The 24,698-nt window shown below is 39.1% G+C and overlaps 1 protein-coding gene across 1 annotated transcript; it reads left to right on the top strand.

Annotated features, from left to right (window-relative positions):
- The first annotated feature begins 5,727 nt into the window (after positions 1-5,727).
- LOC133536032 (cytochrome c oxidase subunit 5B, mitochondrial-like) lies at positions 5,728-23,330 on the top strand. The gene is made up of 4 exons (XM_061876207.1): positions 5,728-5,888; positions 15,270-15,340; positions 22,795-22,894; positions 22,987-23,330. The coding sequence occupies exons 1-4, from the start codon at positions 5,732-5,734 to the stop codon at positions 23,097-23,099; spliced, it is 441 nt and encodes a 146-aa protein (XP_061732191.1). The 5' UTR covers positions 5,728-5,731; the 3' UTR covers positions 23,100-23,330.
- The last annotated feature ends 1,368 nt before the right edge of the window (positions 23,331-24,698 follow it).

Genomic DNA, 24,698 nt, shown 5'->3' with positions numbered 1-24,698 from the left:
GAGCCTATCCCCAGGTGCATGTCTTTGGAGGTGGGAGGAGCCTATCCCCAGGTGCATGTCTTTGGAGGTGGGAGAAGCCTATCCCCAGGTGCATGTCTTTGGAGGTGGGAGGAGCCTATCCCCAGGTGCATGTCTTTGGAGGTGGGAGGAGCCTACCCCCAGATGCATGTCTTTGGAGGTGGGAGGGGCCTATCCCCAGGTGCATGTTTTAAAGGTGGGAGGAGCCTATCCCCAGGTGCATATCTTTGGAGGTGGGAGGGGCCTATCCCCAGTTGCATGTTTTAAAGATGGGTGGAGCCTATCCCCAGGTGCATATCTTTGGAGGTGGGAGGAGCCTATCCCCAGATGCATGTCTTTGGAGTTGGGAGGGGCCTATCCCCAGGTGCATGTTTTAAAGGTGGAAGGAGCCTATCCCCAGATGCATGTCTTTCGTGGTGGGAGGAGCCTATCCCCAGGTGCATGTCTTTGGAGGTGGGAGGAGCCTATCCCCAGATGCATGTCTTTGGAGGTGGGGGGAGCCTATCCCCAGGTGCATGTCTTTGGAGGTGGGAGGAGCCTATCCCCAGATGCATGTCTTTGGAGGTGGGAGGAGCCTATCCCCAGGTGCATGTCTTTGGAGGTGGGAGGAGCCTATCCCCAGGTGCATGTCTTTGGAGGTGGGAGGAGCCTATCCCCAGATGCATGTCTTTGGAGGTGGGAGGAGCCTATCCCCAGGTGCATGTCTTTGGAGGTGGGAGGAGCCTATCCCCAGGTGCATATCTTTGGAGGTGGGAGGGGCCTATCCCCAAGTGCATGTTTTAAAGGTGGGAGGAGCCTATCCCCAGGTGCATATCTTTGGCGGTGGGAGGGGCCTATCCCCAGGTGCATGGTTTTTGGAGGTGGGAGGGAGCCGGAGTACCCAGAGGGAACCCACGCAGTCACGGGGAGGACATGCAAACTCCACACAGAAAGATCCCAAGCCCGGGATTGAACGCAGGACTGCTCAGGACCTTCGTATTGTGAGGCAGACGCACTAACCCCTCTACCACCGTGCTGCCCAAGTCAGCAACCAATCGGTATTTAGAACAAAGACATGTAAGATGATCAAACATGTTACAAATCTTTTCTACAGAATGTCCCTGAAGTCTGCATACAATGGCATACATTTTAAAGTTATAAACAAAACTATTTTATATGTGAATTATTTTTATATAGCACTTTTTCTCTCGTGACTCAAAAGCGCTTTTACATAGTGAAACCCAATATCTAAGTTCCATTTAAACCAGTGTGGGTAAAGTGCCTTGCCAAAGGACACAACGGCAGTGACTAGGATGGCGGAAGCGGGGCTCGAACCCGGAACCCTGAAATTGCTGGCACGGCTACGCTACCAACCGAGCTAATTTAATACTGTCAAATATCTACTTATTAATATTTAAATATATTATTTTCAATAATATGTGTGAATATAATACACATTTTTCTGTAATATATACATTTAAAAAATATTTCTAATAATTACAATTGTGTGTAATGCATGCATACATTATTACATAAGTATACTATATGTTCAGAATTTAGACTTAACTGAATTTTTATTCGGGTCCAAACATTTAAGAAAAGGCCTTCATGTTACAGTGAACACCAATGTGTCATATTCAAATGTTTTTTTTTTAACAAACTATTAATCTACAAACAAAAAAAGGCACTTTTGATGCCAATCAACAATTGACATCAGGCAGAACGATTCACATAAATACAACATTTTGAATATCCATCCATCCATTTCCTACCGCTTGTCCCTTTCGGGGGTTGCTGGTCAGCTGCATTCCGGCGGAAGGGGTGTACACCCTGGACAAGTCGCCACCTCATTGCTGCACTTTAAAAATTCACCTACAAACCAAAAAAAGTGTGGAGTGCCATCTCCACTTTGGGAAGGAGATCTTGTACCAAGTGGAGGAGTTCAAGTACCTTGGAGTCTTGTTCACGAGTGAGGGAAGAGTGGATGGTGAGATCGACAGGCGGATCGGTGCGGCGTCTTCAGTAATGCGGACGCTGTATCGATCCGTTGTGGTGAAGAAGGAGCTGAGCCGGAAGGCAAAGCTCTCAATTTACCGGTCCATCTACGTTCCCATCCTCACCTATGGTCATGAGCTTTGGTTTATGACTGAAAGGACAAGATCACTTAAAGTAAAGCCGCTGCTCCTCCACAGGTAGAGGAGCCAGATGAGGTGGTTTGGGCATCTGGTCAGAATGCCACCCGAACGCCTCCCTAGGGAGGTGTTTAGGGCATGTCCGACCGGTTGGAGGCCACAGGGAAGACCCAGGACACGTTGGGAAGACTATGTCTCCCGGCTGGCCTGGGAACGCCCCGGGATCCTCCGGGAGGAGCTGGACGAAGTGGCTGGGGAGAGGGAAGTCTGGGCTACTCTGCTTAGGCTGCTGCCCCCGCGACCCAACCTTGGATAAGCGGAAGAAGATGGATGGACCTACAAAATAAGTCAATAAAGACAATTCAAAATATTGGAGACAAAAAATTAAATAAATTAAAAACCACAAGACTTTCGCATCAATTATATTGTTTCCAAGTTTGAACTAATAATTTAAAACTATTTTTTAAATGAGGAAAAAAGGTTTCACGTAAAAAAACAACTTTTGTGTATGACAAATGTTCCCAGCAAGAAAATAACAATAAGCTTTTCAAATTTGCTGTCCGTCACAAATGTGTTAAATTTGATATATTCTTGGTGCCTCCCAAAATAAATATTCAGTAGTGTGTCACATTCAAAATATGAATCATTCACATTATTCAATTACCAAAGGAACAGTTGTCAATAGACTCAGAAAGTTTTAATGATATTCCAATAATATTTTAAAATTGTATTTCAAATGGTTATGTAAGTAATATTCCCTGTTTTTACTTAAGGAAACTTTTTTAGGATGTATATTTATTATTGTTATTATTTTTTAAAGTTTTTATTTATTTATTTTTTCAAACCTTTATTTATTATTTATTCTTTTTTAGGATATTTACATGTGTAAATTTGTTTGACGTTTAAAACGAGCGACGGTCTCCTGCCTGCGTACGTCATCACCGCGGGAAACAATATGGCTTTATATGCATATTTAAACAATATAGATATTTTCAATAAACATGTTTGAATGTATATTACTGTTCCATAATGGCATTGTAAGAACATTATTTATTTATTTTAATTTTTTGACTTTTCTGCCTTTTAAACCCACTTTTCCTTCCTTCACTTTTTAAAAAAAAATGTTTATTTATAAATTTCAACAATAACAAACAGATGAGAAACAAAAATCAAAATAGTTCAACAACAGTATAAAACATTACAAAACATTATAAAACAGTACACAGCAGCGCCAGGGGGTTGTAGATTCAAAGTAACAAAAATAGAATATAAAAAAAATATATACATATATATGTATATATATATTGATATATATTAAACCAGGTGCAAAACTATAGGCCACGGGTAGGGAACCTATGGCTCTAGAGCCAGATGTGGCTCTTTTGATGACTGCATCTGGCTCTCAGATAAATCTTAGCTGACATTGCTTAACGCGATAATTATGAATAATTCCGCTGGAATTCACAGTGCTAAAAATAACGTTCAAAATATAAAACATTCTCATGCATTTAAATCCATTCATCCGTTTCCTACCGCACCTGTTCATGGAGTCGCAGTAATGGTAATAAGTATTTTATGTCATGATGGGGGGGGGTCGCAGCTTGCTGCGGGGTCTACTCGGGACTTGGCATTTAGGTAGAAACATGATTTAATTTAAACTAAAAAAAAGATACAAACAAAAATCGCTCACAGCGGAGGCACAACTTGAGCTAAGGAAGAAAGCTAACGCATAAACAGACTATGAACATAAATCAAACAAAACTTACTTGACATGGCATGAAGCACGAAACTATGGCAAGGCATGAAACAAGTCAGCACAGAGCAAGAAAAGATCACATGACTGACTGGCAAAGACAAGCTTAAATGCTGCCTCTGATTAGTGCTCGGGAAGCAGGTGAGCGGGCATTTTGTCCACTAGAGACAGGTGGACAAAATGAGTAACCAAGGAAACCAGACAAGGGAGTGGAAAAAAACCGGAACTTAAAGAGTCCAAAAGACAAACAGCAACATGGCCAAACAAAAACATGATCAACAGACATGACATTTGATTTATTATTGGTTAGCTTCAGAATAACAATGTTATTAAAAAGAATAAGAGACTTATTATACTCTAAAAATGTTGGTCTTACTTAAAAATGCACGCATTTAGTTGTATTCAGTGTTAAAAAATATGATATGGCTCTCACGGAAATACATTTTGAAATATTTGGCTTTCATGGCTCTCTCAGCCAAAAAGGTTCATTCAGGTTCATTAAATAACTTAAATTTAGAAGACAGCATCATCGTTTTCACAGCTTTTTTGTTGTTAGAGGTAGAGAGCGTTTTAAAGTAAAGTTCACAATCTTTTTTAAAGTTACAAAAGACAGGTTGGGTATTGAGGAACTTACGTTTATGAATATAAAAATTGTAAAAACTTTATTTTTTTTTATAATTTTTTTTTTTATAAAGGTTTATTTATAAATTTCAACAATTACAAACAATAAGTCAAACAACAATATAAAACATTATAAAACATTATGAAAACAGTACAAAACAGCGCCAGGGGGCTGTAAGTTCAAAATAATAAAAATAGAATACAAATATATATATATATATATATATATATATATATATATATATATATATATATATATATATATATATATATATATATATATATATATATATATAATAAACAAAATGCAAAGCCGTAGGCTTATTGTAAAAAAAAGACAGGTTGGGTATTGAGGAACTTACATTTATGAATATAAAAATTGTAAAAACGTTATTTATTTATTTTTTTTATAAAGGTTTATTTATAAATTTCAACAATTACAAACAATAAGTCAAACAACAATATAACACATTATAAAACATTATGAAAACAGTACAAAACAGCGCCAGAGGGTTGTAAGTTCAAAATAATAAAAATAGAATACAAAAAAAAAAAATATATATATATATATAATAAACAAAATGCAAAGCCGTAGGCTTATTGTAAAAAAAAGACAGCTTGGGTATTGAGGAACTTACATTTATGAATATAAAAATTGTAAAAACGTTATTTATTTATTTTTTTAATTTTTTTTTTATAAAGGTTTATTTATACATTTCAACAATTACAAACAGTAAGTCAAACAACAATATAAAACATTATGAAACATTATGAAAACAGTACAAAACAGCGCCAGGGGGTTGTAAGTTCAAAATAATAAAAATAGAATACAAAAAAATATATATATACAATAAACAAAATGCAAAGCTGTAGGCTTATTCAGATTCATCAAACAACTTAAATTTGGAACACAGCATCATCGTTTTCACAGCTTTTTTGTTGTTAGATGTAGAGAGCGTTTTAAAGTAAAGTTCCAGATCTTTTTTAAAGGCACAAAAGATAGGACGAGTATTAAGAAACTTACATTTATGAATATAAAACTTAGCCAATAAAATAATGAGGTTGCAAAGGTAGAATGCCTTTTCAAATTTTTGTTCATACAGTGTAAAACCAAAAATCACATCTTTAAAGTAAAGCACAAATTTGTCATAAATATTGTCCTAACCCTAACCGTAAAAACGTTATAAAACCACAAATTATTAGTTTTTAGCGTCATCAGTAAGCGCCGATGTTTTTTTCCGTGACGTCACTTCCTGGCGACTGTCAAAGAAGAAGAAGAGGAAACAAGATGGCTGCAAGGTTACTCCTCCGCTCAGGCTTCAGGGCCGCCGTGAGCCGCCGGGCCGCTGCTGTCCCGTCTATGTGCCGCAACATGGCGGCTGGAGGTGAGCCTCGAACCACAGAAACCAAACAAAAGAGTTAAAAAAAAAAAAAAAAAAGAAAGTACCAGAAGGTTAGTCCGCCGCAAGGACGAAGCAGCTCAATGAAAAAAGAATCAACCTCTTTAGGAGTCATGGAGGTTTTTGAATAGGAACCTCAAGCAAATGTTTTGTCTGGTGATTGTTCACACAATTTAAGGCTGGGCGATTTGACCTTTTTTAATATCTCCATATTTTGCCTTAGCCTTGAATGAACACTTGATACATATAATCACAGCAGTATGATGATTCTATGTGTCTACATTAAAACATTATTCTTCATACTGCATTAATATACTGTATTTCCTTGAATTGCCGCCAGGGCGCTAATTAATTTAAAACCTATTCTCACTCCTGCGCTTACCAAAGGCATGTGGTAAAAGTTAGCATGCGCTAATTATTTTAAAACCTCTTCTCACTCCGGCACTTACCATTTTTTGATTGATTGATTGATTGATACATTTATTAGTAGATTGCACAGTTCAGTACATATTCCGTACAATTGACCACTAAATGGTAACACCCGAATATGTTTTTCAACTTGTTTAAGTCGGGGTCCACGTTAATCAATTCACGGTTTCAGGGTAAATCACTCGACTGAGACAGCCCTCGCAAAAATGACTAATGATCTATTGCTAACGATGGATTCTGATGTGTCATCTATGTTGCTGCTCCTCGATCTTAGCGCTGCTTTCGATACCGTCGATCATAATATTTTATTAGAACGTATCAAAACACGAATTGGTATGTCAGACTTAGCCCTGTCTTGGTTTAACTCTTATCTTACTGATAGGATGCAGTGTGTCTCCCATAACAATGTGACCTCGGACTACGTTAAGGTAACGTGTGGAGTTCCCCAGGGTTCGGTCCTTGGCCCTGCACTCTTCAGCATCTACATGCTGCCGCTAGGTGACATCATACGCAAATACGGTATTAGCTTTCACTGTTATGCTGATGACACCCAACTCTACATGCTGGAGGTGTGTCTTAATGAAATTAAACAATGGATGTCCGCTAACTTTTTGCAACTCAACGCCAAAAAAACGGAAATGCTGATTATCGGTCCTGCTAGACACCGAACTCTATTTAATAATACAACTCTAACATTTGACAACCAAACAATTAAACAAGGCGACACGGTAAAGAATCTGGGTATTATCTTCGACCCAACTCTCTCTTTTGAGGCACACATTAAAAGCGTTACTAAAACGGCCTTCTTTCATCTCCGTAACATCGCTAAAATTCGCTCCATTCTGTCCACTAAAGACGCTGAGATCATTATCCATGCGTTTGTTACGTCTCGCCTTGACTACTGTAACGTATTATTTTCGGGTCTCCCCATGTCTAGCATTAAAAGATTACAGTTGGTACAAAATGCGGCTGCTAGACTTTTGACAAGAACAAGAAAGTTTGATCACATTACGCCTGTACTGGCTCACCTGCACTGGCTTCCTGTGCACTTAAGATGTGACTTTAAGGTTTTACTACTTACGTATAAAATACTACACGGTCTAGCTCCATCTTATCTTGCCGATTGTATTGTACCATATGTCCCGGCAAGAAATCTGCGTTCAAAGGACTCCGGCTTATTAGTGATTCCCAAAGCCCAAAAAAAGTCTGCGGGCTATAGAGCATTTTCCGTTCGGGCTCCAGTACTCTGGAATGCCCTCCCGGTAACAGTTCGCGATGCCACCTCAGTAGAAGCATTTAAGTCTCACCTTAAAACTCATTTGTATACTCTAGCCTTTAAATAGACTCCCTTTTTAGACCAGTTGATCTGCCGTTTCTTTTCTTTTTCTTCTATGTCCCTCTGTGTATCGCCTGGGGACATCTCTGCGCTGCTGGTCCGCTACCCTTGGGATGGTTTCCTGCTGGCTCCGCTGTGAACGGGACTCTCGCTGCTGTGTTTGGACTGGACTCTCGCGACTGTGTTGTATCCATTGTGGATTGAACTTTCACAGTATCATGTTAGACCTGCTCGACATCCATTGCTTTCCTCCTCTCTAAGGTTCTCATAGTCATCATTGTCACCGACGTCCCACTGGGTCATTATTGTCACCAATGTCCCACTGGGTGTGAGTTTTCCTTGCCCTTATGTGGGCCTACCGAGGATGTCGTGGTGGTTTGTGCAGCCCTTTGAGACACTAGTGATTTAGGGCTATATAAGTAAACATTGATTGATTGATTGATGGTACAAATATATACTATCAACATAATACAGTCATCACACAAGTTAATCATCATAGTATGTACATTGAATTATTTACATTATTTACAATCCGGGGGGTGGGATGAGGAGCTTTGGTTGATATCAGAACTTCAGTCATCAACAATTGCATCAACAGAGAAATGTGGACATTGAAACAGTGTAGGTCTTATTTAGTAGGATATGTACAGCCAGCAGAGAACATAGTGAGTTCACATAGCATAAGAACAAGTATATACATTAGAAGTACATTTGAGTTGTTTATAATCCGGGGAGATGGGATGTGAATGGAGGAGGGTATTAGTAAAGTGTTGAAGTTGCCTGGAGGTGTTGTTTTAGAGCGGTTTTGAAGGAATATAGAGATGCACTTACTTTTATACCTGTTGGGAGTGCATTCCACATTGATCTGGCATAGAAAGAGAATGAGTTAAGACCTTTTGTTAGGTCTGAATATGGGTTTAACGTGGTTTGTGGAGCTCCCCCTGGTGTTGTGGTTATGGTGGTCATTTACGTTAAGGAAGTAATTTGACATGTACTTCGGTATCAAGGAGGTGTAGCGGATTTTATAGACTAGGCTCAGTGCAAGTTGTTTTACTCTGTCCTCCACCCTGAGCCAGCCCACTTTGGAGAAGTGGGTTGGATTGAGGTGTGATCCGGGGTGGAGGTCTAAAAGTAACCGGATTAGTTTATTCTGGGATGTTTGGAGTCTAGATTTGAGGGTTTTGGAGGTGCTGGGGTACCAGGGGTGCAAGCGTAATGGAAGAAGGGTTGAATGAGAGTTCCCGCTAGAATCCTCAAGGTGCTTTTGTTGACCAGAGAGGAGATTCTGTAGAGGAATCTCGTTCTTTGGTTGACCTTTTTGATCACCTTGGTTGCCATTTTATCACAGGAAAGATTAGCCTCTAGAATGGAACCTAGGTAGGCATGCAGTAAAAATTGAGTGTGATGTAAGGATACCGTCATGAAAAGCCCAATAAAAAAAAAAAACGTTATTATTGTCTTACCTTTACTTATAAATATAGTCCATGCCAGCTCCTTCTGATCAAAAGCATCGATAACTTGTTTATAGAAGTCTTCCTTATCTTTCTTCAGTTTTAAAAGTCTGTCTGTCTCGATGGAGATCTTCCTTTGTTACCTCCTCCAGCGCATATCCCGTCACTCATTTCACTTCTTCTGCAGCCGAGTAGTCGCAATAAGTGAAGTGAATTATATTTATATAGCGCTTTTTCTCTAGTGACTCAAAGCGCTTTACATAGTAAAACCCAATATCTCATTTTTACATTTAAACCAGTGTGGGTGGCACTGGGAGCAGGTGGGTAAAGTGTCTTGCCCAAGGACACAACGGCAGTGACTAGGATGGCGGAAGCGGGGATCGAACCTGCAACCCTCAAGTCGCTGGCACGGCCGCTCTGCCAACCGAGCTATATAAGGATCACTAGCGCCCTCTACCACCAGGAGGCGGGAGTCATTAAATGACTCATATTTGACTGACGCAGCTACGGTTGTGTGACGGTCTCAAGACGTCGTCTTGCAGGTTCCCAGGACCACCAAGGAAGGACATGGCTTGAGCAGTTTGACTTTGTTTATTTTTCAATAAAACCTCAGTCCAGGTCGCTCTTCCCCGTTCCTCCGCTCGCTCGACGTCTCCTCGCCGCCCTGCCTGTCTGTCGGACCGTCGGCTTCACAGGTATATTAATAAAACATAGCTGCTTACTGTTCTTTTTAGCATACCGGTATTCAATAGCTTGGACCTTAAATCCTACTGAATAGCTCGTAATCTTCTTCCCTTTTGACCCGGCAGTAATTCAAGGCAAGCACATACTATATATATGCCTGGCGGAAATTCAAGGAAATACGGTATGCTACTTTTAAACTTTCATGCAGAGAGGGAAATCACAACCAAAAGTGTATTTATTAAACAGTTATTAAGCAGTGGCACAAACATTCATGTCATTTCCAAAACCGAAAGTGGAAGATTGTCAGAGACATTTTAAAACAAGCTATTAGTGCACTTTTGTGCATGATGTCACTAAGATGACATATCAAAACAACACTAAATTAAAGTGCGCTTTTTGTACAGAACGCCACTGCAATAGTTTAAAACAAATAAAGTGCACTTTTGTGCATGATGTCACACAAGATATTTCAACAACTGTCATTTAAAAATGAGCTACGTTATAGGAAATCAAATAGTGTTCGTCCTTCGCTATGTGGTAGGTTCCTGCGGACGTTATCTCCTTATGTTGTTGACTATTTTTTTCATACGGTGTTTGTTACGGCTACTCTGTCGTTCCAAAAAGTTTCGAAAAAAATAAAGATTGCGGAGTAGCCTTGAGGAGGAGCTTTATGACGCGGAGATATTTCTAGATTCAAAATGTTTCTAATTTATTTTTACAAACAAAAAATATTCACCGTGGTTGACTTTCTATATAATCTAAATAACTTATTTAGTGGTAAACAAACTATATCACTCCTCACTCCTTCAGCATGACAGACAGACAAAGGGCGCCCCCAGCTGTCCTGTCTTCTTAATCACAGGAGGAGCAAGTGGCTCACCAGGAGGAGCGTGAGCAGCTGAACACAATCAATCATAATCCATCTAAAACATCCAATAATGAATCAACATCTTCATTGGCATTATTGAATTAGATTGTCGAAACAACTAATGAATAAACAATATAGATAGGCTCCAACAGTGTTGATGTGGAAATGTTTGCCTCTGCATTTTGATGGCGTGGGCGTGTGGCACCGAACAGAGATGTTGACATGCGGAGTAAGCACTCTTCATTCTCTAGCGGGTGACTTTTCAAATGATGCTACATATTAGCAGTAATGCTACTTATGGTGGCAACGCTTTTGCCACACATTTGACAAATTACGGTTGTCTGTTCGACATATTCCCGCTTGAAGCCAAACCACCGCCAGACGATTAATCCCCTGCTGTTTTTCTTGGGAATTAATTCTTCAATCAATCAATCAATGTTTAATTATATAGCCCTATTTACTAGTGTCTCAAAGGGCTGCACAAACCACTACGACATCCTCGGTAGGCCCACATAAGGGCAAGGAAAACTCACACCCAGTGGGACGTCGGTGACAATGATGACTATGAGAACCTTGGAGAGGAGGAAAGCAATGGATGTCGAGCGGGTCTAACATGATACTGTGAAAGTTCAATCCATAATGGATCCAACAACGTCGCGAGAGCCCAGTCCAAAGCGGATCCGACACAGCAGCGAGAGTCCCGTTCACAGCGGAGCCAGCAGGAAAACATCCCAAGCGTAGGCGGATCAGCAGCGCAGAGATGTCCCCAGCCGATATACAGGCAAGCAGTACATGGCCACCGGATCGGACCGGACCTCCTCCACAAGGGAGAGTGGGACATAGGAGAAAAAATAAAAGAAACGGCAGATCAACTGGTCTAAAAAGGGAGTCTATTTAAAGGCTAGAGTATACAAATGAGTTTTAAGGTGAGACTTAAATGCTTCTACTGAGGTAGCATCTCGAACTGTTACCGGGAGGGCATTCCAGAGTACTGGAGCCCGAACGGAAAACGCTCTATAGCCTGCAGACTTTTTTTGGGCTTTGGGAATCACTAATAAGCCGAAGTCCTCTGAACGCAGATTTCTTGCCGGGACATATGGTACAATACAATCGGCAAGATAGGATGGAGCTAGACCGTGTAGAATTTTATACGTAAGTAGTAAAACCTTAAAGTCACATCTTAAGTGCACAGGAAGCCAGTGCAGGTGAGCCAGTACAGGCGTAATGTGATCAAACTTTCTTGTTCTTGTCAAAAGTCTAGCAGCCGCATTTTGTACCAACTGTAATCTTTTAATGCTAGACATGGGGAGACCCGAAAATATTACGTTACAGTAGTCGAGGCGAGACGTAACAAACGCATGGATAATGATCTCAGCGTCTTTAGTGGACAAAATGGAGCGAATTTTAGCGATATTACGGAGATGAAAGAAGGCCGTTTTAGCAACGCTTTTAATGTGTGACTCAAAGGAGAGAGTTGGGTCAAAGATAATACCCAGATTCTTTACCGAGTCGCCTTGTTTAATTGTTTGGTTGTCAAATGTTAAAGTTGTATTATTAAATAGAGGTCGGTGTCTAGCAGGACCGATAATCAGCATTTCCGTTTTTTTGGCGTTGAGTTGCAAAAAGTTAGCGGACATCCATTGTTTAATTTCATTAAGACACGCCTCCAGCTGACTGCAGTCCGGCATGTTGGTCAGCTTTAGGGGCATGTAGAGTTGGGTGTCATCAGCATAACAGTGAAAGCTAACACCGTATTTGCGTATGATGTCACCTAGCGGCAGCATGTAGATGCTGAAGAGTGCAGGGCCAAGGACCGAACCCTGGGGAACTCCACATGTTACCTTAACGTAGTCCGAGGTCACATTGTCATGGGACACGCACTGCATCCTATCAGTGAGATAAGAGTTAAACCAAGACAGGGCTATTCTTCCTTCATTTGTTACCAGATTCGCACCTTCTTTCTCTCGTATTACCACTCCGCTAGCATTCACAGCTAATGTTACCCGTGCTGCTACCTCTGACGTATGTAAGAAGTTGTGCTTGCTGTCTGTGAGAAGGAGAGACAAGAAAGAGTGGGAAGAGCCTGTAGTGTAATACCCGCAGCTAAAAGCAACTGCGTGAGAAGGTATTCTCCAATATCGCCATATAGTCATTTTCTATATCGCACAGAGACAAACCCACGATATATCGAGTACATCGATACATCGCCCAGCCCTAAAACATTTGTTACAAAAGGAAATCTCTTTTCCTCAACAATTGGTTCAAGAATGATATTGTTTTAGTCAGTGATCTTTTCCATAACTAAGGTAAACGTTTTAATTACCATGAATTTGTCAACCATTTTAAGGTCCCTGTGACTCCCAAATAATTTGCCATTGTATTTGATGCCATTCATGTTGTGCATGGCTTACGCATCTCCTCTCTCTGCTGCGAAAATTGTGAATGACTAAGTTTTATATTCATAAATGTAAGTTTCTCAATACCCGACCTGTTTTTTGTGCCTTTAAAAAAGAATTAGAACCCTACGTTAAAACACTCTCTACCTTTAACAATGAAAAAGCTGTGAAAACGATGATGCTGTGTTCCAAATTTAAGTTATTTACCGAAATTGAGTGAGCCTAGTTTTTTATATATATATATATATATATATATATATATATATATATATATATATATATATATATATATATATATATATATATATATATATATATATATATATATATATATATATATATGTATGTATGTATGTATGTATGTATGTATGTATGTATGTATGTATGTGTATATATCAGGGGTCGGCAACCTTTACCACTCAAAGAGCCATTTCGACCCGTTTCACAAAATGAGAAAGACAATGGGAGCCGCAGCTATTCTCGCCAATATCTGCTGGTGGTCACCCAGATGACAAGAATAAGGGCATGCTATGAAGCCATTGCCTTAAACACCTTCTACAACATGTACAGACTGCTTGCCAGTCCAGCAACATGTTGTGAGAGACTTCTGCAGATGCACGCACACGACAGGAAGGCATACTGGGTGACACAGAGTACACTGACGGTTGTGATATAAACAACTTTAACACTCCAACTAATATGTGCCACACTGTGAACTCACACAAAAGAAGAATGACAAACACATTTCGGGAGAAAATCCTCACAGTAACACAATTTAAATGCAAAACAACATATACCCAGAATCCTTTGCATCCATGATGTTACCTGACTATGTTATACATCCCGCGAGCACCAAACCCCGCCCACCTCAACCACGCAGGGAGAGGGGGGGGGGTTGGTGCTCGCGGGGTGTATAACATAGTCATGTTGTGTCATGGATGCAAAGGATTCTGGGTATTTGTTATGTTGCGTTTATGTTGTGTTACTGTGAGGATTTTCTCCCGAAATGTGTTTGTCATTCTTCTTTTGTGTGGGTTCACAATGTGGCACATATTAGTAGGCGTGTTAAAGTTGTTTATATCACAACCGTCAGTGTACTCTGTGTCACCCAGAATGCCTTGCAATCTCATACATGTGCCGATAGAAGCAGCGAAATGCATGTGTCCGGTCGGCACGCAAATAGCATTCCATGAATGGCGGGCGCGATGACGTTCAAGAGGACGTTAAGAGTAATATCATCACGGCACGCCCTTAATATTGTAGTCCGAGTGAAAATTGGAGAACGTTTTACTCCGGGTGATGTCCGGGAGAGGCCTTGAATTCCGGAATCTCCCCGCAACAATTTGGGGGGTCGGTGATTGTGGAGCTGAGCCGCATCAGAGTTGCCAAAGAGCCGCATGCGGCTCCGGAGCCGCGGGTTGCCGACCCCTGATAGATATATATATATGTATATATATGTATGTATGTATATGTATATATATATATATATATATGTATGTATGTATATGTATATATATATATGTATGTATATATATATATGTATATATATATGTATGTATATATATATGTATATATATATATGTATGTATATATATATATGTATATATATATATATGTATGTATATGTATGTATATATGTATATATATGTATGTATATATATGTATGTATATATGTATATGTATATATATATGTATATGTATGTGTATATATATATATATGTATGTGTATATATATATACATATGTATATATATATGTATATATGTATATGTGTGTATATATATATGTATATATGTATATATATACACATATACATATGTATATATGTATATATATATATATATATATAATTTTTTTTTCCATTCTATTTTATTTACTTTGAATTTACAACTCTGTGGCGCTGTTTTTGTACTTACTTTGATTATTCCTCAACTGTTTGTAAATGTTGAAATGTATAAATAAAGGTTTATAAAATAAAACAAAAAAGGTTGTTGATTAGGAATGTCAACAAATTGTCTTTAACACAAATAAACCTATAGTGTATCAACATTGTTTTTAAATATTGAGGAAATACGTTAATGACACACAGCCTACTCGTGTTTGTTATCATTAAAGAAAGTTTGTTAGCTATAGTGAGATTGATGTAAGAAATGTTTTCTTTTTTTTAGTTTTTGTTTGATTATAAACTTTTGTTTCTTCCCAGGAATTCCTACTGATGAAGAACAAGCCACCGGCATAGAGAAGGTCATCATGAAGGCCATGAAGGAGGGCTCTGTAAGACCAGTCTTCGTCCTGCGTCACACTTTGACATACATTGGTCATATTTACAGTCCGTCTGTGTCCGCTGACGCATTTCCTTAGTTTATAAACAGTAAAATAAGGAAAAAAAGACATTGTGATGATGAAAAATATCATGGGGGATGGCGTGGCACGTGCCTGCAACCTGAGGGTTCCTGGTATGATCCCCACTTTCTACCATCTTGGTCAAGTCCGTTGTGTCCTTGAGCAAAACACTTCACCTTTGCTCCTGATGGGTGCTGGTTAGGGCCTTGCATGGCAGCTCCTGCCATCAGTGTGTGAATGTGGAAATAGTGTCAAAGCGCTTTGAGTACCTTGAAGTTAGAAAAGCGCTATACAAGTGTAACCCATTTACTATTTAAATAGATGAGGCAATTTGTGAAGGAATGGCACGTCAACGCTCCAATGCTGAAGTTGAATTGAAATCCTGGAATTTTTTTTTAGAATTGTTGAAGTAGAGCACATAATTCCCAAACAGGCTGAATATTTTGAAGTTGGAACAGTTTGGATCAGATGACAAATGTGGGAGTTGTTGAACTTTGAAGAATGTCCCATTGATTTCAATGGGAATTTCCCAAAAATGTGGGAAAAGTTGGAATTTTTTTGAAAATGGTAAAAAAAAAAAAAACTTGACTGAGTTGAAATGGTTGGTGTTGGAATTTTTTTTTTTTAATCGGTTGAGAAATGTTGAGTTGAGAAATGGTATTATGGAATTTCTGGAAAACGGGGAATTTTTCCAGTTCAAAAACAACTTAGTTTTTCGTCCTGATTAAGAGGAATGTTTTGATGGTGGAACGGTTGAAATGCGTTGAAAAATGTCCCATTGATTTCAATGGGAATGGAATTTTGACAAAGCAGGAATTTTTTTGAAAATGGTATAAGAAAAAAAACTTGAATGGTCTGGAATTTGGTCTGGTGTTGGAATTTTTTTTAATCTGTCGAGAAATGTTGGAATAGCAACATGTTGAATTGAGAAATGGCATTCCGGAAAATCGGGAATTTTGCCAGTTAGAAAAAAACTTTGTTTTTCGTCCCGATTAAGAAGACTGTTTTGACGGTGGAACGGTTGAAATGCATTGAAAAATGTCCCATTGATTTCAATGAGAATTTCCCCCCTAATTTGGGAATTTCGGCAAAAGCGGGATTTTTTGGGAAAATGGTAAAAAAAAAACTTGAATGGGTTGAAATGGTTGGTGTTGGAATTTTTTTTTTTAATCGTTTTAGAAATGTTGAATTGAGAAATGGTATTACGGAATTTCTGGAAAATGGGGATTTTTTCCAGTTCAAAAACAACTCCGTTTTTTGTCCTGATTAAGAGGAATGTTTTGACGGTGGAACGGTTGAAATGCGTTGAAAAATGTCCCATTGATTTCAATGGGAATGGAATTTCGGCAAAGCGGGAATTTTTTGGAAAATGGTATAAGAAAAAAAACTTGAATGATCTGAATGAAACGGTTGGTGTTGGAATTTTTTTTAATCGGTCGAGAAATGTTGGAATAGCAACATGTTGAATTGAGAAATGATATTACGGAAAATCGGGAATATTTCCAGTTAGAAAAAAACTTTGTTTTTCGTCCCGATTAAGAGGAATGTTTTGACGGTGGAACGGTTGAAATGCATTGAAAAATGTCCCATTGACTTCAATGGGAAATTCCCTCAAATTTGGGAATTTCGGCAAAAGCGGGAATTTTTTTGAAAATGGTAAAAAAAAACTTGAATGGTCTGAATGAATTGAAATGGTTAGTGTTGGAATTTTTTTTTTTTAATTGTTTTAGAAATGTTGAATTGAGAAATGGTATTACGGAATTTCTGGAAAATGGGGATTTTTTCCAGTTCAAAAACAACTCAGTTTTTTGTCCTGATTAAGAGGAATGTTTTGATGGTGGAACGGTTGAAATGCGTTGAAAAATGTCCCATTGATTTCAATGGGAATGGAATTTTGACAAAGCGGGAATTTTTTTGAAAATGGTATAAAAACTTGAATGATCTGAATGAGTTAAAATGGTTGGTGTTGGCATTTTTTTTTTAATCGGTCGAGAAATGTTGGAATAGAAACATGTTGAATTGAGAAATGGTATTACGGAAAATCAGGAATTTTTCCAGTTAGAAAAAAACTTTGTTTTTCGTCCCGATTAAGAAGAATGTTTTAATTGTGGAACGGTTGAAATGCATTGAAAAATGTCCCATTGATTTCAATGGGAATTTCCCCCAAATTTGGGAATTTCGGCAAAAGCTGGAATTTTTTTGAAAATGGTAAAAAAAAAAAAACTTGAATGAGTTGAAATGGTTGGTGTTGGAATTTTTTTTTTTAATCGGTTGAGAAATGTTGAATTGAGAAATGGTAATACGGAATTTCTGTAAAACGGTTAATTTTTCCAGTTCAAAAACAACTTAGTTTTTTGTCCTGATTAAGAGGAATGTTTTGACGGTGGAACGGTTGAAATGCGTTGAAAAATGTCCCATTGATTTCAATGGGAATGGAATTTCGGCAAATTGGGAATTTTTTTGAAAATGGTAAAAGAAAAAAAACTTGAATGGTCTGAATGAGTTAAAATGGTTGGTGTTGGAATTTTTTTTAATCGGTCGAGAAATGTTGGAATAGCAACATGTTGAATTGAGAAATGGTATTACGGAAAATCGGGAATATTTCCAGTTAGAAAAAAGCTTTGTTTTTCGTCCTGATTAAGAGGAATCTTTTGACGGAGAAACGGTTGAAATGCATTGAAAAATGTCCCATTGACTTCAATGGGAATTTCCCCCAAATTTAGGAATTTCGGCAAAAGCTGGAATTTTTTTGAAAATGGTAAAAAAAAACAAAAATGTAATGGTCTGAATGAGTTGAAATGGTTGGTGTTGGAATTTTTTCTTTTTTTTAATCGTTTTAGAAATGTTGAATTGAGAAATGGTATTACGGATTTTCTGGAAAATGGGGATTTTTTCCAGTTAAAAAACAACTCAGTTTTTTTGTCCTGACTAAGAGGAATGTTTTGACGGTGGAACGGTTGAAATGCGTTGAAAAATGTGGACGGAGTCGTCGCCAGAAAAATGGGTGGAAATAGGGCTTCGGAAAACCAGGAATTCTGGAAAATCCCGGAATTTTTTGGAACTTAAAAAAAAGGGTAGTGTAAAATTTCCAGGGTGGTGGAATGTGTTGGAGTTGGAATGGTTTGAATCGGTTGAAACGTGGAAATGGTGGAAGGTTGAAAAAGGCCCAATTCATTTTGAATGGGGAAAAATGTCCTGGAATTCTGGAAAATTCTGGAATTTTTTGGGACTTGGAAAAAAGGGTTGTTAAAATTTCCAGGATGGTAGAATGTGTTAAAGGTGGAATGGTTTGAATCGGTTGCAAAATGGGCAATTAATTTTTAATGGGGGAAAATGTACCGGAAAACCTGGTATTCTGGAAATGTTAGGACTTTGTCAAAGGGAAAGCCCGCGATTCCCAAAGAGGCTGAACAGTTTGAAGTTGGAACGCTTTGAATCGGGTGAAAAATGTGGAAAGTAGAGCGCGCCAAAATCTGCAGAAGTTTAATAAATAAATGAATTTTGGTGTAGAAAACCATGTGTGAATGTTTTGGAGCATTCACACAATCATAGTAGTATCGACTGTATACACAATCATAGTAGTATCGACTGTATACACAATCATAGTAGTATCGACTGTATACACAATCATAGTAGTATCGACTGTATACACAATCATAGTAGTATCGACTGTATACACAATCATAGTAGTATCGACTGTATACACAATCATAGTAGTATCGACTGTATACACAATCATAGTAGTATCGACTGTATACACAATCATAGTAGTATCGGCTATACACAATCATAGTAGTATCGACTGTATACATAATCATAGTAGTATCGACTGTATACACAATCATAGTAGTATCGACTGTATACACAATCATAGTAGTATCGACTGTATACACAATCATAGTAGTATCGACTGTATACATAATCATAGTAGTATCGACTGTATACACAATCATAGTAGTATCGACTGTATACACAATCATAGTAGTATCGACTATACATAATCATAGTAGTATCGACTGTATACACAATCATAGTAGTATCGACTGTATACACAATCATAGTAGTATCGACTGTATACATAATCATAGTAGTATCGACTGTATACACAATCATAGTAGTATCGACTGTATACACAATCATAGTAGTATCGACTGTATACACAATTATAGTAGTATCGACTGTATACACAATCATAGTAGTATCGACTGTATACACAATCATAGTAGTATCGACTGTATACACAATCATAGTAGTATCGACTGTATACACAATCATAGTAGTATCGACTGTATTCATAGTAGTATCGACTGTATACACAATCATAGTAGTATCGACTGTATACATAATCATAGTAGTATCGACTGTATACACAATCATAGTAGTATCGACTGTATACACAATCATAGTAGTATCGACTGTATACACAATCATAGTAGTATCGACTGTATACACAATCATAGTAGTATCGACTGTATACACAATCATAGTAGTATCGACTCTAAACTCTCTTATACTTGGTATCATTGCAGTGGATGTCTGTGTAGATCCACCCATGGCATTTGTTTACATTCAGGAGCACTCGCCTGTTAGCGGTTAGCTATTGTATCTTCCTACGGTGAAGTGATTTATATTTATATAGCGTTTTTCTCTAGTGACTCAAAGCGCTTTTCGGTAGAGTAACCCAATATCGAAGTGACATTTAAACCAGTGTGGGTGGCACTGGGCGCGTGTGGGTAAAGTGTCTTGCCCAAGGACACAGCGGCAGTGACTAAGATGGCGGAAGCGGGGATCGAACCCGGAACCCTCAAGTTGCTGGCACGGCCGCTCTACCAACCGAGCTATACCGCCCTTGACTTCAACATTATCACAGCAGTGATAATGATACTTGTAAGAAACTTACTTTATTTGTCGCCATGGAGACGAGGATTAGTGATGTAGAACTAGCTGAAACACTGTGGATGGGCGTTAGCCGCTAGCGAGCTATGTTTAAAAGCACCATTTGCAAAGTTTATAGCTTCACCTTTATTGTTAGTTTCAACCCAAAATATGTCCATTTTCCCTCTTTTTGTCTCCATGCTGTTTCCGTTGCGTGTTGATGGGCTCATGTTACACGACGTGCTATCATATGCTCTCAATAAAATGTAACGGTATTTTTCCAAAGCAGTATAGTACCTTTTTTTATCTCATTGGCACAGCGGTACTTTATTAGTACTGGTTTACCGTACACCACTACCGTATTTCCTTGAATTACCGCCGGGGCGCTAATTAATTTAAAACCTCTTCTCACTTGTTGTCACTTCTTCTGCAGCCGAGTAGTCGCAAGAAGGATCACTAGTCAAATATGAGTCATTTAATGACTCATATTTGACACACGCAGCTACGGTATATTAATAAAACATAGCTGCTTACTGTTCTTTTTAGCTTATTCAATAGCTTGGACCTTAAATCCTACTGAATAGCTCTTAATCTTCTTCCCTTCATTCGATTTCAAATGATTGAATTTAGCCTCCTCAATTTTGAAAGGCATGCGGTAAATTTAGGCCTGCGCTTATAAATTTGAGTGTGATGTAAGGATACCATCATGAAAAGCACATTTAATAAAAAAAAAACGTTATTATGGTCTTACCTTTACTCATAAATGAAGTCCATGCGCGGTTTAGCTCGGTTGGTAAAGTGGCCGCGCTAGCAACTTGAGGGTTGCAGGTTCGATTCCCGCTTCCGCCAACCTAGTCACTGCTGTTGTGTCCTTGGGCAAGACACTTTACCCACCTGCTTCCAGTGCCACCCACACTGGTTTGAATGTAACTTAGATATTGGGTTTCACTATGTAAAGCGCTTTGAGTCACTTGAGAAAAAACGCTATATAAATATGATTCACTTCACTCCTTCTGATCAAAAGCATCAATAATTTGTTTATAGAAATCTTTCTTCAGTTTTAAAAGTCTCTCTGTCTCGATGGAGATCTTCCTTTATTACCTCCTGCTTCGATTGAAAGTCCAGTTTAGAAAACTGTTTTATTTTAGATATGTAATCCTCCATGTTAAAAGTGCAAGCGAGAGGAAAAAATAAACGATCGCTGCTCACTCTTGCTGCTTGTTGTCACTTCTTCTGCAGCCGAGTAGTCGCAAGAAGGATCATTTAATGACTCATATTTGACACACGCAGCTACGGCATGTTGATAAAACATAGCTGCTTACTGTTCTTTTTAGCATATTCAATAGATTGGACCTTAAATCCTACTGAATAGCTCTTAATCTTCTTCCCTTTATGCGATTTCAAATGATTGAAATCAGCCTCCTCCATTTTGAAAATGATGACAGGTGAAGTGTCACTCGTGACGTGACGAGTTTGACCCGGTGGAAATTGTAGACATGTGCTAATAAAAATAATATTTAGCACAATGAGTTTGACCCGGCGTTAATCCTGAGCCGGCGGTAATACTAAGCATGGACTAATTATTTTAAAAGCTCTTCTCACTCTGGCGATTACCAGAGGCATGCGGTAAATTTAGGCCTGCGCTTATAAATTTGAGTGAGATGTAAGGATACCATCATGAAAAGCACATTTAATAAAAAAAAAACGTTATTATGGTCTTACCTTTACTTATAAAAGAAGTCCATGCGCAGCTCCTTCTGATCAAAAGCATCGATAACTTGTTTATAGAAGTCTTCCTTATCTTTCTTCAGTTTTAAAAGTCTCTCTGTCTCGATGGAGATCTTCCTTTATTACCTCCTGCTTCGATTGAAAGTCCAGTTTAGAAAACTGCTTTATTTTAGGTATGTAATCCTCCATGTTAAAAGTGCAAGCGAGAGGAAAACATAAACGATCCCTGCTCACTCTTGCTGCTTGTTGTCACTTCTTCTGCAGCCAAGTAGTCGCAAGAAGGATCACTAGCGCCCTCTACCACCAGGAGGCGGCAGTCATTTAATGACTTATATTTGACACACGCAGCTACGGTATATTAATAAAACATAGCTGCTTACTGTTCTTTTTAGCATATTCAATAGCTTGGACCTTAAATCCTACTGAATAGCTCTTAATCTTCTTCCCTTCATGCGATTCCAAATGATTGAAATCAGCCTCCTCCATTTTGAAAATGACGACAGGTGAAGTGTCACTCGTGACGTGACGAGTTTGACCCGGTGGAAATTCTAGGCATATGCTAATTATTTAGGGAAACGAGTTTGACCCAGCGGAAATTCTAGACATGCACGAATAAAAATATTTAGCAAAATGAGTTTGACCCGGCAGTAATTCTAGCCAGGTGCATACTATACACCCGGCGGCAATTCAAGGAAATACAGTTTGTTGTAATCTACTTCCTGTTTACATAGTTTTCCTCAGAAAGCAGCATTGTTATTTAGGAGCATGGTGTTGTCTTGCAGGACCCTTACAGCATGTTGAGGCCCAAGGACTACGCCGGCTCCAAAGTGGATCCTCACTTGGTTCCCTCCATCACCAACAAGAGGATCGTGGGATGTGTGTGTAAGTGATTTTCAGACATGATAAAGTGCAAACATAACAAAGTACAGATACTTAAATAACAAAGTGCAGAGTTAACTAGCTGGTATGTGCAGGCGAGGAAGACAACACGGCGGTGGTGTGGTTCTGGCTCCACGAGGGCGAGGCCCAGCGCTGTCCGTCCTGCGGTGCCCACTACAAACTTGTCCCACACGAGCTCCCCCACTAAACCCCCCCCCCCCCCCCCCCCCCGTCTATATGAACTCTCTGGTCTTTGGGAACATCCTGTTTGCGCCAGTCCACTTCCTGCTCTGCACTTAACACATTCTGGTCTGAGTTGGACTTGCTCTGTTTCAATACTTGATCAACCCGATGACCTCATCTTCTTCTTCGTCTACAATACAATGTGTGTGTGGTTCTGTAGTCGCAGCCAAAAGTGGTGTTAAAGAATTGAAACTTTCCTTTAATGAAATAAAATAAGGGAAATCAAGTTTGGAGTTGGACGTTTTGAACTTCTAAAGCAGGGGTGTCGAACGTACGGCCCAAGTTTAAAAATGAGCCGAAATTTTGGAATGAAAGAAACCGCTGTTCTATATTTGTCCACCAGATGTCGCAATAGCAATTCTTTGTATCTTAGTAGATCTCCCGTCGAAAGGCAAAACCTAGTAACTCACTTCTAGCTGATTTTGAGAAAACAAAGGAAAACCAATCCATCTTGATGCTGTCTTACAAAGATCTACAGCAGGGGTAGGGAACCTATGGCTCTAGAGCCAGATGTGGCTCTTTTGATGACTGCATCTGGCTCTCTGATAAATCTGAGCTGACATTGCTTAACACGATAAATAATGAATAATTCCACTTGTAATCACAGTGTTGAAAATAATGTTCAAAATATAAAACATTATCATGCATTTTTAATCCATCCACCTGTTTCCTACCACACCTGTTCAAAAAGTTGCGTTAATGGTAAGAAGTGATTTATTTATTAAAGGTTAGTGTGGTTCTTGCCCTCCTGGGGGTTCTTCAGACCACCAAGCACCGACATGAGACCCTGTTTCAGGGTTACAATATTGTTTTATTTTTCAGTAAGTCTCTCTGTTGCTTTCCAGCAGTTTTCTTTTTCTCTTTCGTTTTCGCTCGCGCTCTGGCTCCAGCCCCAACCCCGTCTCTCCTCCTGGCTGCTGCTTTTAACAGAGCGAAAGGTGATTAGATAACAAGGCCATCTACGCACCTGTCGCTTATTCAGAGGCCGGTTTGGGCACACCTCAGTTCACTACAGGCCGGCAGGCCACGCCCCCTCCACAGTTAGCTTCAGAATAACAATGTTATTACAAAGAATAAGAGACCTATTATACTCTAGAAATGTTGGTCTTACTTAAAAATGCACGCATTTATTTGTGTTCAGTGTTAAAAAAAATATTATATGGCTCTTACGGAAATACATTTTAAAATATTTGGCTTTTTGGCTCTCTCGGCCAAAAAGGTTCCCGACCCCTGATCTACAAAGTCATCAAACATATAGATGTTTTCTTGAGCTTTCATTTTCTCGCAGATTGAGCCATGGATTGAATCTTCTCTCATGAACGTGTGCCCTTTCTCCAGATATTTGATCACAATCTCGGGTGGGCCCCATTCTGCGTTTGCACATTGGGCAAAACGTCCAGTTTTTATTTTTGACCTCCACAGTTATCTGCCCAAAAGAGTATGCAAGGGGAAGAATCAAGAACATTACATTTAATGAAGGTGCTTGCAACGTCCTGGGCCAATCTTCCAAATATCCCCTCGTGCCATAACATCACATAATCAGGTTGACCGTCGGCCCCCATTC

Source organism: Nerophis ophidion, linkage group LG17 (assembly GCF_033978795.1).
Source record: "Nerophis ophidion isolate RoL-2023_Sa linkage group LG17, RoL_Noph_v1.0, whole genome shotgun sequence".
NCBI classification, from domain to species: Eukaryota; Metazoa; Chordata; class Actinopteri; order Syngnathiformes; family Syngnathidae; genus Nerophis; species Nerophis ophidion.
The sequence above is the reverse complement of the archived record's forward strand: the minus strand, read 5'-3'. Positions and strand labels throughout refer to the sequence as shown.

What these genes read in the sequence shown, in the direction of transcription:
- LOC133536032 (XM_061876207.1), top strand. Translation starts at nt 5,732, where the DNA reads ATGTTTTTTTCCGTGACGTCACTTCCTGGCGACTGTCAAAGAAGAAGA. An exon ending in CCGCAACATGGCGGCTGGAG is followed by an intron (nt 5,889 to 15,269) that starts GTGAGCCTCGAA and finishes GTTTCTTCCCAG; the next exon opens with GAATTCCTACTGATGAAGAA. An exon ending in AGGCCATGAAGGAGGGCTCT is followed by an intron (nt 15,341 to 22,794) that starts GTAAGACCAGTC and finishes GTTGTCTTGCAG; the next exon opens with GACCCTTACAGCATGTTGAG.